At 45.6% G+C, this 16077-nt stretch overlaps 1 protein-coding gene across 1 annotated transcript; it reads left to right on the forward strand.

Moving 5' to 3' along the window:
- The first annotated feature begins 1832 nt into the window (after positions 1 to 1832).
- Positions 1833 to 7255, forward strand: LOC139557040 (transmembrane protein 115-like). Its single transcript, XM_071371355.1, has 2 exons — positions 1833 to 3748; positions 4066 to 7255. The coding sequence occupies exons 1-2, from the start codon at positions 2892 to 2894 to the stop codon at positions 4295 to 4297; spliced, it is 1089 nt and encodes a 362-aa protein (XP_071227456.1). The 5' UTR covers positions 1833 to 2891; the 3' UTR covers positions 4298 to 7255.
- The last annotated feature ends 8822 nt before the right edge of the window (positions 7256 to 16077 follow it).

The raw sequence follows: 16077 nt of genomic DNA on the forward strand, positions 1-16077 counted from the left end.
GAGAATCCTCAAAGCAAATAAATGTTGGGAATTAGGCTATGCATAAAGAGCTGGAGACTGACAGGCAGGCACCTAGACTAGAGCATCCCTTGACTGCTATGGGGGATGGGGGGTTGACACGAAATGGTGCTAAATTTGAAATAAATCTAGTCTCTGAAGAGCAGCCTAGCCCAGATCATAATCCAAGTAAAAAAGCTATCCATGGCCCATAGACGGATTGGTTGTTTAGCAACAAACTATGGTGCAAAACAAACTGGGTTGGCAACATGTAAACAATATTTTGTTTCCAATGTTAATTGGAAACGCATACATTTGCACAATGAGCACTTGTCTCTCAAACACATCATTACAGCTGTTGGTTAGCTAGCTACTGCATTTGAACTATATTAGCATTGACGTGAAATCAGTCAAAACACCTAAAATCATGATTCCCATTTCCCCACATGGCAGTTTCTTGTCATTGTTGGTAGCTATCTGGCCATCCAAAATCACAACATCTCACAGACTTCGGCTTGTCAGCTAACCCATCTATAGGCTGCCCTACCATGTGGAGCTAAATGAGGGTGAACAGGTATCTGGCGAGTGGAACAAGATGGCGGGTACGCCGGAATGGTTGTCAGACTTGGAGATGGAGTCAGGGGAACCCATAGAGGTCGACCAGAAGACGGGCAGGGAAAAAAAGAAGAAAGTGGAACACATGAGTAAATATCGAGTGCTGCAGAAAGAAATTAAACATGATGAGAGTGAGGATGAATTAACTGCGGTGGCAGGTGCGGACCGCTGAGTTTGAGCCTCATTCAAATGGTGATAAAGATGATTTTGGCCCAGTGGGAGTGAGATTTTGGGAGAGAATGGATCCTTGCCTGCTGGCTGATCCACATGTGGTGTCAGGTTGGGGAATGTTGGGTCGTGAAAGTGACTTGAAGTGGAATCGTGTCGTTTTTTTGCATTTCTGCCATACAGAAGGAGCGTGCGCTCAGTTATCAGTTATCCCGAGAGCTTTTGTCCCAAACCCATTATGGTGTTTTAGGTGTCAAGCTTATGGTCATGTGGCAACAGTGTGCAGGAGGGAGAATCCTAGATGTGAGAAGTGTGCAGGAGGACTTGAGACAAAGGAATGTGTAGTATCTGTGGAAAACGTTGTATGTTTAACTGTAGGGGTACCCATGGTGCTGGAGATCAGAGGTGTCCAGGGAGAGAAAGGCAGGTTGAGGTTGCCAGCATCAGAGTAGGACAGAGGGTGTAGTATGCTGAGGCAGGGAAGAGAGTAGTAGAGGAAGATGGGTCCAGGATGAGGGATCCTAAGAGGATCCCTGTGAGTGGGACGAGGCCAATAAAAGGGAAAGGGGGATACCGAGTCAGTTGTCCAACTGAATATATTCAACTGAAATGTGTCTTCCGCATTTAACACAACCCCTCTGAAATCAGTAGAAAGGTAGGAATAGCATGTGCTTCAGTAGGTTTTTGTGGGGCATTCATGGCCATGGTGATCAACTGTACCGCAGGAATGGAATGAAAATCACAGAGGATAGATGTTGTGGTGGCAGCTGGAGAGAAGTACTTGGGTGTACGAGAGTTTACTGTAGAAGAGTTACAAGGTGATTTAAACGATAGTGTCCCATCCTCCTAGGCTGTTTGCCTGGTGTAGGATCAAATGGGGCCAAAGTAGTGGAATAGTGATGAGGTTAATGGGTGTAGGGTTAGTTGGTAGGGCAATTTTTTGACATAGTGTAATGAATTCATACTACATGATAGTAGGCTGATACACAGTCAATATAGTAGGTGTTGGCATGCACCAATAATATTTATTTGCGGCCCACCATAATGAAGTCACACAAAAAAAACTGTTTCCCATAGTGCTCCAGTGCACCACGCTGGCGTGACTTGACGCTTCGTGTGTTGGTGACGGTGACGGTGAGCCCAAGGCTCAGTTTTTTGGTCAGTGTGTGAAATGCTGGATTGCCAGTAATCTGTGATTTTATATCGGAATAACGTTGACGTAACCGAATAGGCTCTCTGACATTGTGAAGACTTAATGAATTTCGCGTGAATCTCCGATTTTTGATCACCTCGACAACATTGTTTTGAAGGCCTGTAGCTACTGCTAACTAACGTTACAGGAAAAACTCGAGCTACTGTAGCTAGCTAGCGGTGACTCCCGGGCCGAGGAAAACAAGAGGCGCTGGTGCTAATTGTTATCGTTTTTGGAGTTATACAACTCAAACCGATTAATCAAATGTTGACTGGTCGGCTTATGAATTCGAATGGTGGATATAAAACATCTTAACAAACGGTCAGACCTTTCCCGAGCCATTTAATAGTAATTTAGCAATAACAAGCTAGCTAACTTAGCTTATTAGCTACTTATTCCAGTGCTTGCTAGCCAGCAAGCTAATGCAGACATATTTATTTACCCAGCTAGCTAGTTGGTTGAAGTTCTTGGTATGATTTCTAAAGTACAGTAACTATTTAATATTTGTGATGTATGTAAGCTTCGAGTATGACACCGTTTGGTGTCAATTGAGAGTAATTCACAGGTTGCTACATCTGTTAGTTTAGTAAATTAGCCCAGTTACCTACTCTTAATATCTAATCACACTAGTAAGGTCGCTTCAGTTCAGGAACTATAAAGGGTTATAGCGAGGTATGAAAGTTTCCCCATCAAGTGTTTTTGAACAGCAATACCATTAAAGGTTAATTTAAACCTTCCATTAGCATTGATCAGTCAGATTCTTTCCCCTATGAAGCATCACTGTCGAGAGTGGATGTTGTCTGTATCAACAGATTACGTTTGTTCTTCTTGGCACTGCTGATTAACGGCCAACACGTGAGCAGCTGCAGGTCATACAAACTTACTGATCGGCCCTTGCGCGAGACTGACAAACGACACAATGAATCGCTATCTGCCAGTTGCACGACAGCACTTCTTGGGTGCATTAACCAACACTAGCGTTGTGGTGAAGTCCATAAGTGCCATAGTGCTACTTCTGTATCTGCTCTCATGGGCAGTTGACACTCCATACGCCCTGGGTGTGACGCCTGGCTACCTCTTCCCCCCTAACTTCTGGATCTGGACCCTGGTGACCCATGCCGTGGTGGAGCAGCATGTGTGGGGATTGGTGGCCAATGTTGGGACTGTCATGGCCTGTGGCCGGCTGTTGGAGCCTCTGTGGGGCGCCTTGGAGCTGCTAATCTTTTTTGCCGTGGTCAACATCTCTGCAGGCCTCCTGGCAGGCCTCTCCTACTTGCTCACGTACGTCGCCACCTTTGACCTGGACTACTTGTTTTCTGTGCGTATCCATGGGGCACCAGCTTTCCTCGGGGGGGTGTTGGTGGCCCTCAAGCAGACCATGGGGGACACAACTGTGCTGCGGGTTCCACAGGTGAGGCTCAAAGCGTCCCCAGCGCTGGTCCTCCTCTGCCTGGCCCTGCTACGCCTGTCTGGCCTGCTGGAGAATGCCGCCCCACTGGCGGCCTACAGCTTTGGCGCCCTGGCAGGCTGGGTCTACCTGCGCTTCTACCAGAGGCACAGCCGGGGCCGCGGGGACATGTCAGACCACTTTGCCTTTGCCTCCTTCTTCCCTGAAGTGGTGCAGCCAGTGGTGGGGCTGCTGGCTGGCCTGGTGCACGCAGCCCTGGTGAAGATCAAGGTGTGCAGGAAGATGGTGAAGCGTTACGACGTCGGGGCACCTTCCTCCATCACCATCAGTCTGCCGGGGGCGGATCCCCAGGACACAGAGAGGAGGAGGTGAGTGCTGTAGAGGCCCAAATAAACACACACACACAGGGATCCATTACAGCACACAGCCCAATATTTGTTTACCTTCATTATGTGGCTGACACACTTGCAAGCTGCCATGCATACACTATTTGTCCTCAGTTACGTAGATGGCAGTTAGGCCTACATATCACCTCGCTCTGCACCTGGAGAGGATCAGTGGCTGTTTGAAAGGGACTCCGAGACACCTGCTATGCCATGATGTAATGCAAACATTTGCTCGGCCTTGCTTGGTAATGGGCAGACACTGTTTATTTTAGAACGGACTCTGTCTGATCGTCTTACAGGCAGTTGGCGCTGAAGGCCCTGAACGAGCGACTGAAGAAGGTGGAGGACCAGTCGGCCTGGCCGAGCATGGACAACGAAGAGGACGACGATGAGGACGAGGTTCGGGCCGACACCCCGCTGCTCTCTGGACATGAGAGAACCTCGCCAGCAGGGGGGTCTACTGGTTCCCAGAACACCACGGGACAGGAGTCCAGCATCATCAGCTTTGAGGACGCCCCCTCCAGCTCATAACAGACACACTGATACACACTCAGCCATACTAAGTTTTGAATAGCACACACACTACATTGACTACACCCACCCACACACACACAAGCTCTAGCAGTTTTTGACACATTGTCAGGCTTATCAGTTTTTCGCTCTGACTCTCCGAAGTTGTACACAGATTGCTCTCCTGGCCCCACCCGCATATGTCCATTGAAACATTAATGCAATGTACAAACACATTGGACTCTCCCTAGTTTGTCACGTCTCTCCTGAATAAACTATTGAATGGTTGTACAAAATGTTTTTTTAATTACAGCTCTTTTGACCCGAGACGCCTGCTCCACACCTGCTGCTCGTCTGACTCCCAGACCTTGTGTCTGAGACGCTACGACTGGAGCAGAGACTCTTGGCAAACTCTCCATCTGTTGCTGTGTGTTGCTATTGTACCAGAGCAAGCTTTCAGCAGACGGATGCAGATTCTCAGTGGTTTTCTAGGTCATCCTTTTGTGCTGATTGGTGTTTAGTCTTCAATGTCTTTGACATCTTTTCTCTCTTCACCATCACTGAAAGACTGAAATACAGTTATGGCCAAATATATATTGGCACACTTGCACTTTTCTTAAATAATTCCCTATTTCTTCTAAAAAATAAGTTGAAATTAAAAATAAACAGTAACCACACATTGGATTTTCGACATTGCAGAACCAATTTAGCTTGTTTATAATTTTAATTTAGAAAGTAAAGACCAATGACGCGGACAAAATGATTGGCAACCTTTGGCCAAGATAACTGCAGATTAAAGAATCTTGTCATCAATGAGCTTGCTGCACCTTTCTGCTGACAATTCGGCCCAGTTTTCAGCAGCATACTTCTATAGTTCTTCACTATTTCAGGGGGGCCGTCCACCAACTGCGGTTTTCAGATCTCGCCAATAGGTTTCTGATGTGACTTCGCTGGCCACTTCAGAACAGTCCAGCATCTCTTCTTAACCATTCCTGGATGCTTTTTGATGTGTGTGGGGTTGTTGTCCTGCTGGAAGACCCACAACCTTCAGTGGAGACACATTTTTTGGACACTGGGTTGAACACCGGACTACAAAACACCTGATAATCTTCTAATTTCAAGCAACCCCACAGCATTATCAAACCTCCCTCATCATTGATTGTAGGGAGGATGTTATTTTCATTGAAATAATAAATAATTTGTCAGTGAACACAGATCTGTATTGCCAATGAGCTCCGATTTTGATTCATTTGTCCACAGAACCTTTTCCCCATGATTTAGGCTTGTTTAGGTGGGTTTTTGAAGAGTTCAAACAGGCTTTTTTGTCTCCAGCAGTGGGGTCTTCCTATGTTACCCAACAACCAAATGAAGCATTCAAAGAAAATAACACCCTCCCTACAATCAACCATGGGGGAGGTTTGATAATGCTGTAGGGCTGCTTTGCTGCCTCTGGTAGTGCAGACCTTGAATGTGTGCAGGACATCAGGAAATCTGCAGATTATCAAGGTGTTTTGGAGTGCAATGTTCAACCCAGTGTCTTTGTCGAAGGTTGTGGATCTTCCAGTAGGACAACAACCACAAGCACGCATAAAAAGCACCCTGGACTGTTCTAATAGCCAGTGAAGGGTCCAGATCTGAATCACATGTGTGATGATCCATCTATGGTGAGAGAGGGCACTTCTCAAACATTGAAGAATAAGAGCAGTTTGTTGCTGAAGAGTGGGCCAAATTGCCAGTGGAAAAGGTACAGAGAGCTTATTGATGGCTACAAGAAGCATTTGTTGAAATGCATCTTGACTAGATCCTGGGTGCCAATCATTTTGTTCATGCCATTTGTCTTTATTTTCTAAATGAAAATTGTAAACTTAAGTTTACAAAAAATGTAACTGGTTCTGCAATGTGGAAAATCCAATAACAATGTGTGGAGACCAAACTTTTTTTTTCTATTTCAACTTATTTTAGAAGAGTGACAATATATTTGGCCTCAACTGTAGGTCTAGGTTTACCCCCCAGCTATTTTACCACTGCTAGATCTTCTGTTTTCAAATGTTTCCAACATTTATGGGACACCTGATAATTGGACAAGTTGCTCTGGATGATGATGATGTGGTTCCTGTTTTGAGTTGTTTACTTTTGCTCGGAAGTCGGAGTTGGATTACTCGAAGGGGAACCATGGCCATAATAGATTGACGGTGTGTGGGTCTATCTTCCTTTTTGTTCATACTCTTGATTTGAGTTCTGTCAGAATCTTTAGTTTTTCTGGCCAGACAGTTTTATTTGGTTTCTTTTTATCCGAATGAGTGTGTAACAGGGAGAGGTAGAGGACTAGATGTTGTACACAGTGGTTTCCTGTCATTTCTGGATGGTTTTGGCCTGACAAAGTTCAGCAGCTTTTGACAATGACGGAGCAATACAGCCACTGATGCAGTCTTGACAGGCTCTCTTCTCCCCAGGGAACATCTTGTCGAAATCTCTTGCTCTTTGTTTCCTTCTAGTTTCTCCTTTTTTCCCACTATCTGTGTCACGTCTCTGAATGTTAGTTAAGATAAGATCTGCACTCTTGAGTCTTTAAATCAAATACCTTATTAATGAGGTTTGAAATGTTAAGGTGTGGTGAATGATGCCAATACGGATGCAGTTCTGTTTAATTTGTTGGTGAAGGTGGCTGAAGGATTGGTTCTGATGCAGTTCTGTTTAATTTGTTGGGGAAGGTGGCTGAAGGATTGGTTCTGATGCAGTTCTGTTTAATTTGTTGGGGAAGGTGGCTGAAGGATTGGTTCTGATGCCGTTCTGTTTAATTTGTTGGGGAAGGTGACTCGAAGCTTGATTTTCACAGATTTTCCGTGCACCAGACAGGTTCCTCAGATTTCCACTAATGATGTGTTTCTCTTTGTACTGTGACCGTTGCGCAGACTCCTATTTAGTTTCAGATATTTCTCTGTCTCTATATGAAATAAAATACGATTGTATGAAATGTAACAATGAATTGCCTTTTTGCAACACTGGGTAGTAGTATAGGACAATTCAGCTGATATTTATTTAGGGTGCTGCTTGCTTGCCCCTCAAATGTGCCACTAGATGGAGCAGTTAACACAGTCTCTGATACTCTTCTGATACTCTACTCTTCATCAATCTACACACAATACCCCATAATGACAAAGCGAAAACTGGTTTTTAGAACTGTTTGCACATAATAATAAAAAACTGAAATACCTTATTTACATAAGTATTCAGACCCTTTGCTATGAGACGTGAAATTGAGCTCAGGTGCATCCTGTTTCCATTGATCATCTTTGAGCTGTTTCTACAATGTGAGTGTACACCTGTGGTAAATTCAATTGATTGGACCTGTCTATATAAAGTCCCACAGTTGACAGTGCATGTCAGAGCAAAAACCAAGCCATGAGTTCGAAAGAGTTGTCTGTAGAGCTCCGAGACAGGATTGTATCGAGGTACAGATCTGGGGAAGGGTACCAACACATTTCTGCAGCATTGAAGGTCCCCAAGAACACAGTGGCCTCCCTCATTCTTAAATGGAAGAAGTTTGGAACCACCAAGACTCTTCCTCGAGCTGGCTGCCCAGCCAAACTGAGCAATAGGGAGGTGTCCAAGAACCCGATGGCCACTCTGACAGAGCTCCAGAGTCCGAGAACCTTCCAGAAAGACAACCATCTCTACAGCACTCCACCAATCAGGCCTTTATGGTAGATTGGCCAGATGCCACTCATCAGTTAAAGGCACATGACAGCCCGTCTTTTTTCCAAAAGACACCTAAAGGACTCAGACCATGAGAAACAAGATTCTCTGATCTGATGAAACCAAGATTGAGCTCTTTGGACTGAATGCCAAGAGTCATATCTGAAGGGAACCTGGCACCATCCCTACGGTGAAGCATGGTGGTGGTGGCAGCATCATGCTGTGGGGATGTTTTTCAGCGGCAGGGACTGGGAGACTAGTCAGGATTGAGGGATAGATGAACTGAGTAAAGTACAGAGAGATCCTTGATGTAAACTTGCTCCAGAGTGCTCAGGACCTCAGACTGGGGCGAAGGTTCACTTTCCAAAAGGACAACGACTCTACGCACACAGCTAAGACAACGCAGGAGTGGCTTCGGGACAAGTCTCTGGATGTCCTTGAGTGGCCCAGTCAGAGCCCGGACTTGAACCCAATGGAACATCTCTGGAGAGACCTGAAAATAGCTGTGCAGCAACGCTCCACATCCAACCTGACAGAGCTTGAGAGGATCTGTAGAGAAAAATGGGAGAAACTCCCCAAATACAGGTGTGCCAAGCTTGTAGCTTCATACCCAGGAAGACTTGAGGCTGTAATGGCTGCCAAAGGTGCTTCAACAAAGTAGAGTAAAGGGTCTGAATACATGTAAATGTAATATTTCCATTCGTTTTTTGGCGGGGACGGGACAATTTAATACATTTTTGAGTGAGGCTGTAACATAACAAAATGTGGAAAAAGTCAAGGGGTCTGAAAACTTTCCCAATGCACTGTATGTCATGAAAGTGACCAGAGCTTTGAAGTGACAAGCTTTTCCATGGATTACTCCTAGCCTTATTTAGGTGACCTTGACTTCCTTTAAAAGGCCTAATAGTAATGGTAAGCATGTATCTAGCTTGACTTCTGATATGTGTGACTAACACTAACAGCCGTGATAAGGGTAGTTTAAATTTGTTAAACGAAGGAAGGAAGCATAACCGGTCCACTCCTTGATTATCGTTCTCCTAGCAGCAGGATATTATGTTGGCATATAAAAAAAATCAAAATAAGAGTCGTCCTGCAAAAGACATGCTAAACTTTGGGCATATCGATTATTTATTTATTTATAATTTTTGTTGCTCTAGTGAAGTACATGGTCCCGTGTGGCTCAGTTGGTAGAGCATGGCGCTTGCAACGCCAGGGTTGTGGGTTCATTCCCCACGGGGGGACCAGGATGAATATGTATGAACTTTCCAATTTGTAAGTCGCTCTGGATAAGAGCGTCTGCTAAATGACTTAAAAAGTACATCTTGTTTTCACAGCATTGCAACCACCTTTGAAAAAATGTATGGATAATGGTACGTACTTTATTCTTAACATTGTATTATTTATACCAGCATTTATTTTAAAAGTTTACACAAATACTGGTATGTTGAAAGCTATTGTGTAGGCTATATTTAAAGAAATACACTTAATAAAATACAAATATATGTTATTGGAATTACTCAATAGTCTCCAAAACTTAAATGGGTCTCTGGTGCTGGACAATCGATTTAATAAAGAGTGATGGTGACTCCTTACGCTACTTACTTCATTCAATACACTGTAATAGACTACATGAGATGCATATTGGCTTGTAGAGATAACACTTTAGTACCTGTCCTAGCTAAAGTGAGGTGGGAAATACTCAGCAGGGTCTCTACTAACCAAATATGGTCTTGAAATGAATACACACTCAACAACAACAAAAGCTGAATGTTTTTTTGTGTGAAAATAAATCTCATATATTTACAATTGTGATGATTAACCAGGCTACTAGGACACAGTATAATCACACTTTCTGAACAGCAATGGAGAAAAATATTTACAAGTTGTAGGCCGATATGTGCTTCTTGATCTAGCAAGGTTAGCAGTATACAGTAAAGGCCTATTAACTAGTTTCAGCAAAAAAGGTGGATTATTTACAAGCTATATTGTCATGATTATCGATCAAGGACAGCAAAGGCACTTTTTGTAGAGTTTACAATGCATTACAGAAGACAAGGCTGACAGTAAACAGTATAATCAAGCTTTCAGAACAACAATGGAGAACATTTACGGAGTTCCAAATTAAGCAGCAGCAGCTGAAAAGATGAGCTCCTACAAATATTGAAATTTAAATGTTTTTTTAGAGTAAAGTACATCGAAAAAAATCAAAAGAAAACTGCAAACTGAATAGGAGACCAAACAAGCAGCAAACAAAGAAGAAAGGCTTTTGAAAAAGTAACAATTTTTCATAAAATTATACCGTTTTCTTAGCTAGCTAAGTTGTTTACCTGTTGCTAGGCAGTTGCTAGGGACATTCCTGGAAGAAGCTAGCTAGCTAACAAGGAGTGTCTAGTTGGCAGAAGAGAAGAAGGGACAAAGAAGGGACAAAGTGGGACAAAATAAGGACAGAAGAAAAGGGAAAGGGGACATTAAGGTGAAGCAGTCCTCTAAAGACACAAAAGACAATAATACAAGAAACAACACTTCTATTGCCTCTCCCTCTACGATACGCACTTCCGGGTTGGAGCGAGTAGTTGCATTCCGCTTTGCTCCACAGGTAGTATTACATTTCATTTCATTACAGTACAACAGTTTGATTTGTTTGATCTTAGCTGGCTACATAGCCGTCTTTGTATCCAAGATAATTGTGTAGTCTAGAGTAATTGTCGAGGTTACCTAGCCAGTTAGAGGTTACCTAGCCAGCTACACTTTCAAACAAAGTCAACAACGCAGCCACTGCTAGCTAGCCTATTTCACCAGCCAGCAGTACTATATCATTTTAGTCAATAAGATTTTTTGCAACGTAAGCTTAACTTTCTGAACATTCGAGACGTGTAGTCCACTTGTCATTCCAATCTCCTTTGCATTAGCGTAGCCTCTTCTGTAGCCTGTCAACTATGTGTCTGTCTATCCCTGTTCTCTCCTCTCTGCACAGACCATACAAACGCTTCACACCGCGTGGCCGCTGCTACTCTAACCTGGTGGTCCCAGCGCGCACGACCCACGTGGAGTTCCAGGTCTCAGGCAGCCTCTGGAACTGCCGATCTGCGGCCAACAAGGCAGAGTTCATCTCAGCCTATGCTTCCCTCCAGTCCCTCGACTTCTTGGCACTGACGGAAACATGGATTACCACTGATAACACTGCTACTCCTACTGCTCTCTCCTCGTCTGCCCACGTGTTCTCGCACACCCCGAGAGCTTCTGGTCAGCGGGGTGGTGGCACTGGGATCCTCATCTCTCCCAAGTGGACATTCTCTCTTTCTCCCCTGACCCATCTGTCTATCGCCTCCTTTGAATTCCATGCTGTCACAGTTACCAGCCCTTTCAAGCTTAACATCCTTATCATTTATCGCCCTCCAGGTTCCCTTGGAGAGTTCATCAATGAGCTTGACGCCCTGATAAGTTCCTTTCCTGAGGATGGCTCACCTCTCACAGTTCTGGGTGACTTTAACCTCCCCACGTCTACCTTTGACTCATTCCTCTCTGCCTCCTTCTTTCCACTCCTCTCCTCTTTTGACCTCACCCTCTCACCTTCCCTCCCTACTCACAAGGCAGGCAATACGCTTGACCTCATCTTTACTAGATGCTGTTCTTCCACTAATCTCATTGCAACTCCCCTCCAAGTCTCCGACCACTACCTTGTATCCTTTTCCCTCTCGCTCTCATCTAACACTTCCCACACTGCCCCTACTCGGATGGTATCGCGCCGTCCCAACCTTCGCTCTCTCTCCCCCGCTACTCTCTCCTCTTCCATCCTATCATCTCTTCCCTCTGCTCAAACCTTCTCCAACCTATCTCCTGATTCTGCCTCCTCAACCCTCCTCTCCTCCCTTTCTGCATCCTTTGACTCTCTATGTCCCCTATCCTCCAGGCCGGCTCGGTCCTCCCCTCCTGCTCCGTGGCTCGACGACTCATTGCGAGCTCACAGAACAGGGCTCCGGGCAGCCGAGCGGAAATGGAGGAAAACTCGCCTCCCTGCGGACCTGGCATCCTTTCACTCCCTCCTCTCTACATTCTCCTCTTCTGTCTCTGCTGCTAAAGCCAATTTCTACCACTCTAAATTCCAAGCATCTGCCTCTAACCCTAGGAAGCTCTTTGCCACCTTCTCCTCCCTCCTGAATCCTCCTCCCCCTCCTCCCCCCTCCTCCCTCTCTGCTGATGACTTCGTCAACCATTTTGAAAAGAAGGTCGACGACATCCGATCCTCGTTTGCTATGTCAAACGACACCGCTGGTTCTGCTCACACTGCCCTACCCTGTGCTTTGACCTCTTTCTCCCCTCTCTCTCCAGATGAAATCTCGCGTCTTGTGATGGCCGGCCGCCCAACAACCTGCCCGCTTGACCCTATCCCCTCCTCTCTTCTCCAGACCATTTCCGGAGACCTTCTCCCTTACCTCACCTCGCTCATCAACTCATCCTTGACCGCTGGCTACGTCCCTTCCGTCTTCAAGAGAGCGAGAGTTGCACCCCTTCTGAAAAAACCTACACTCGATCCCTCCGATGTCAACAACTACAGACCAGTATCCCTTCTTTCTTTTCTCTCCAAAACTCTTGAACGTGCCGTCCTTGGCCAGCTCTCCTGCTATCTCTCTCAGAATGACCTTCTTGATCCAAATCAGTCAGGTTTCAAGACTAGTCATTCAACTGAGACTGCTCTTCTCTGTGTCACGGAGGCGCTCCGCACTGCTAAAGCTAACTCTCTCTCCTCTGCTCTCATCCTTCTAGACCTATCGGCTGCCTTTGATACTGTGAACCATCAGATCCTCCTCTCCACCCTCTCCGAGCTGGGCATCTCCGGCGCGGCCCACGCTTGGATTGCGTCCTACCTGACAGGTCGCTCCTACCAGGTGGCGTGGCGAGAATCTGTCTCCGCACCACGTGCTCTCACCACTGGTGTCCCCCAGGGCTCTGTTCTAGGCCCTCTCCTATTCTCGCTATACACCAAGTCACTTGGCTCTGTCATATCCTCACATGGTCTCTCCTATCATTGCTATGCAGACGACACACAATTAATCTTCTCCTTTCCCCCCTCTGATAACCAGGTGGTGAATCGCATCTCTGCATGTCTGGCAGACATATCAGTGTGGATGACGGATCACCACCTCAAGCTGAACCTCGGCAAGACGGAGCTGCTCTTCCTCCCGGGGAAGGACTGCCCGTTCCATGATCTCGCCATCACGGTTGACAACTCCATTGTGTCCTCCTCCCAGAGTGCTAAGAACCTTGGCGTGATCCTGGACAACACCCTGTCGTTCTCAACTAACATCAAGGCGGTGACCCGTTCCTGTAGGTTCATGCTCTACAACATTCGCAGAGTACGACCCTGCCTCACGCAGGAAGCGGCGCAGGTCCTAATCCAGGCACTTGTCATCTCCCGTCTGGATTACTGCAACTCGCTGTTGGCTGGGCTCCCTGCCTGTGCCATTAAACCCCTACAACTCATCCAGAACGCCGCAGCCCGTCTGGTGTTCAACTTTCCCAAGTTCTCTCACGTCACCCCGCTCCTCCGCTCTCTCCACTGGCTTCCAGTTGAAGCTCGCATCCGCTACAAGACCATGGTGCTTGCCTACGGAGCTGTGAGGGGAACGGCACCTCCGTACCTTCAGGCTCTGATCAGGCCCTACACCCAAACAAGGGCACTGCGTTCATCCACCTCTGGCCTGCTCGCCTCCCTACCTCTGAGGAAGTACAGTTCCCGCTCAGCCCAGTCAAAACTGTTCGCTGCTCTGGCACCCCAATGGTGGAACAAACTCCCTCACGACGCCAGGTCAGCGGAGTCAATCACCACCTTCCGGAGACACCTGAAACCCCACCTCTTTAAGGAATACCTAGGATAGGATAAAGTAATCCTTCTAACCCCCCCCCCCCCCTTAAAAGAGTTAGATGCACTATTGTAAAGTGGTTGTTCCACTGGATATCATAAGGTGAATGCACCAATTTGTAAGTCGCTCTGGATAAGAGCGTCTGCTAAATGACTTAAATGTAAATGTAATTTACAAGTTACAGGCCTCTAATGTGTTGCTTTAGCAGTATACTGTCAATGCCGGTCAACCAAGTTTTCTAAACCAATAACAGAGACAAGATTGAAAGATAATACATCATTCCATCTCTGTGTTGTATTATCTATCAAGGTCAGCAAAGGCTTTTTCTGTAGAGTTTCAAATATAAAACATACACTTGCATGCCATTGTGACAAAGCATATTCACACTGCGAGCTAATAAGACTGCTTTACAGAATAAGCACACATAAACACCCCCTCTACTAGCATCTTAGTGTTTTATAAAATGGTGGGACCAATGAGAAAATCATAGTTTAGTGTCACCTCCACTACAATTCCATGCATTGCCAGATACTGTAATGCCATGTATTTCTGAAGTTGAAGTAGTGTGTCCTTTAATTCTCTTTCATACTGGTTTAGGAATCCATTCATTTTAAGATTTATTGTAATTCAATTACAGCTACTAACTACAGTGGGGAGAACAAGTATTTGATACACTGCCGATTTTGCAGGTTTTCCTACTTACAAAGCATGTAGAGGTCTGTAATTTTTATCATAGGTACACTTCAACTGTGAGAGACGGAATCTAAAACAAAAATCCAGAAAATCACATTGTATGATTTTTAAATAATTAATTTGCATTTTATTGCATGACATAAGTATTTGATCACCTACCAACCAGTAAGAATTCCGGCTCTCACAGACCTGTTAGTTTTTCTTTAAGAAGCCCTCCTGTTCTCCACTCATTACCTGTATTAACTGCACCTGTTTGAACTCGTTACCTGTATAAAAGACACCTGTCCACACACTCAATCAAACAGATTCCAACCTCTCCACAATGGCCAAGACCAGAGAGCTGTGTAAGGACATCAGGGATAAAATTGTAGACCTGCACAAGGCTGGGATGGGCTACAGGACAATAGGCAAGCAGCTTGGTGAGAAGGAAACAACTGTTGGCGCAATTATTAGAAAATGGAAGAAGTTCAAGATGACGGTCAATCACCCTCGGTCTGGGGCTCCATGCAAGATTTCACCTCGTGGGGCATCAATGATCATGAGGAAGGTGAGGGATCAGCCCAGAACTACACGGCAGGACCTGGTCAATGACCTGAAGAGAGCTGGGACCACAGTCTCAAAGAAAACCATTAGTAACACACTACGCCGTCATGGATTAAAATCCTGCAGCGCACGCAAGGTCCCCCTGCTTAAGCCAGTGCATGTCCAGGCCTGTCTGAAGTTTGCCAATGACCATCTGGATGATCCAGAGGAGGAATGGGAGAAGGTCATGTGGTCTGATGAGACAAAAATAGAGCTTTTTGGTCTAACTCCACTCGCCGTGTTTGGAGGAAGAAGAAGTATGAGTACAACCCCAAGAACAGCATCCCAACCGTGAAGCATGGAGGTGGAAACATTCTTTGGGGATGCTTTTCTGCAAAGGGGACAGGACGACTGCACCGTATTGAGGGGAGGATGGATGGGGCCATGTATCGCGAGATCTTGGCCAACAACCTCCTTCCCTCAGTAAGAGCATTGAAGATGGGTCGTGGCTGGGTCTTCCAGCATGACAACGACACAAAGCACACAGCCATGGCAACTAAGGAGTGGCTCCATAAGAAGCATCTCAAGGTCCTGGAGTGGCCTAGCCAGTCTCCAGACCTGAACCCAATAGAAAATCTTTGGAGGGAGCTGAAACTCCGTATTGCCCAGCGACAGCCCCGAAACCTGAAGGATCTGGAGAAGATCTGTAGGGAGGAGTGGGCCAAAATCCCTGCTGCAGTGTGTGCAAACCTAGTCAAGAACTACAGGAAACGTATGATCTCTGTAATTGCAAACAAAGGTTTCTGTACCAAATATTAAGTTCTGCTTTTCTGATGTATCAAATACTTATGTCATGCAATAAAATGCAAATTAATTACTTAAAAATCATACAATGTGATTTTCTGGATTTTTGTTTTAGATTCCGTCTCTCATAGTTGAAGTGTACCTATGATAAAAATTACAGACCTCTACATGCTTTGTAAGTAGGAAAACCTGCAAAATCGGCAGTGTATCAAATACTTGTTCTCC

Source organism: Salvelinus alpinus, chromosome 28 (genome assembly GCF_045679555.1).
Source record: "Salvelinus alpinus chromosome 28, SLU_Salpinus.1, whole genome shotgun sequence".
NCBI classification, from domain to species: Eukaryota; Metazoa; Chordata; class Actinopteri; order Salmoniformes; family Salmonidae; genus Salvelinus; species Salvelinus alpinus.

Excerpts from the sequence above, each read along its gene's own strand:
- LOC139557040 (XM_071371355.1), top strand. The coding sequence starts at position 2,892 with ATGAATCGCTATCTGCCAGTTGCACGACAGCACTTCTTGGGTGCATTA. Across the intron at positions 3,749-4,065 it reads CAGGACACAGAGAGGAGGAG|GCAGTTGGCGCTGAAGGCCC; the intron begins GTGAGTGCTGTA and ends ATCGTCTTACAG.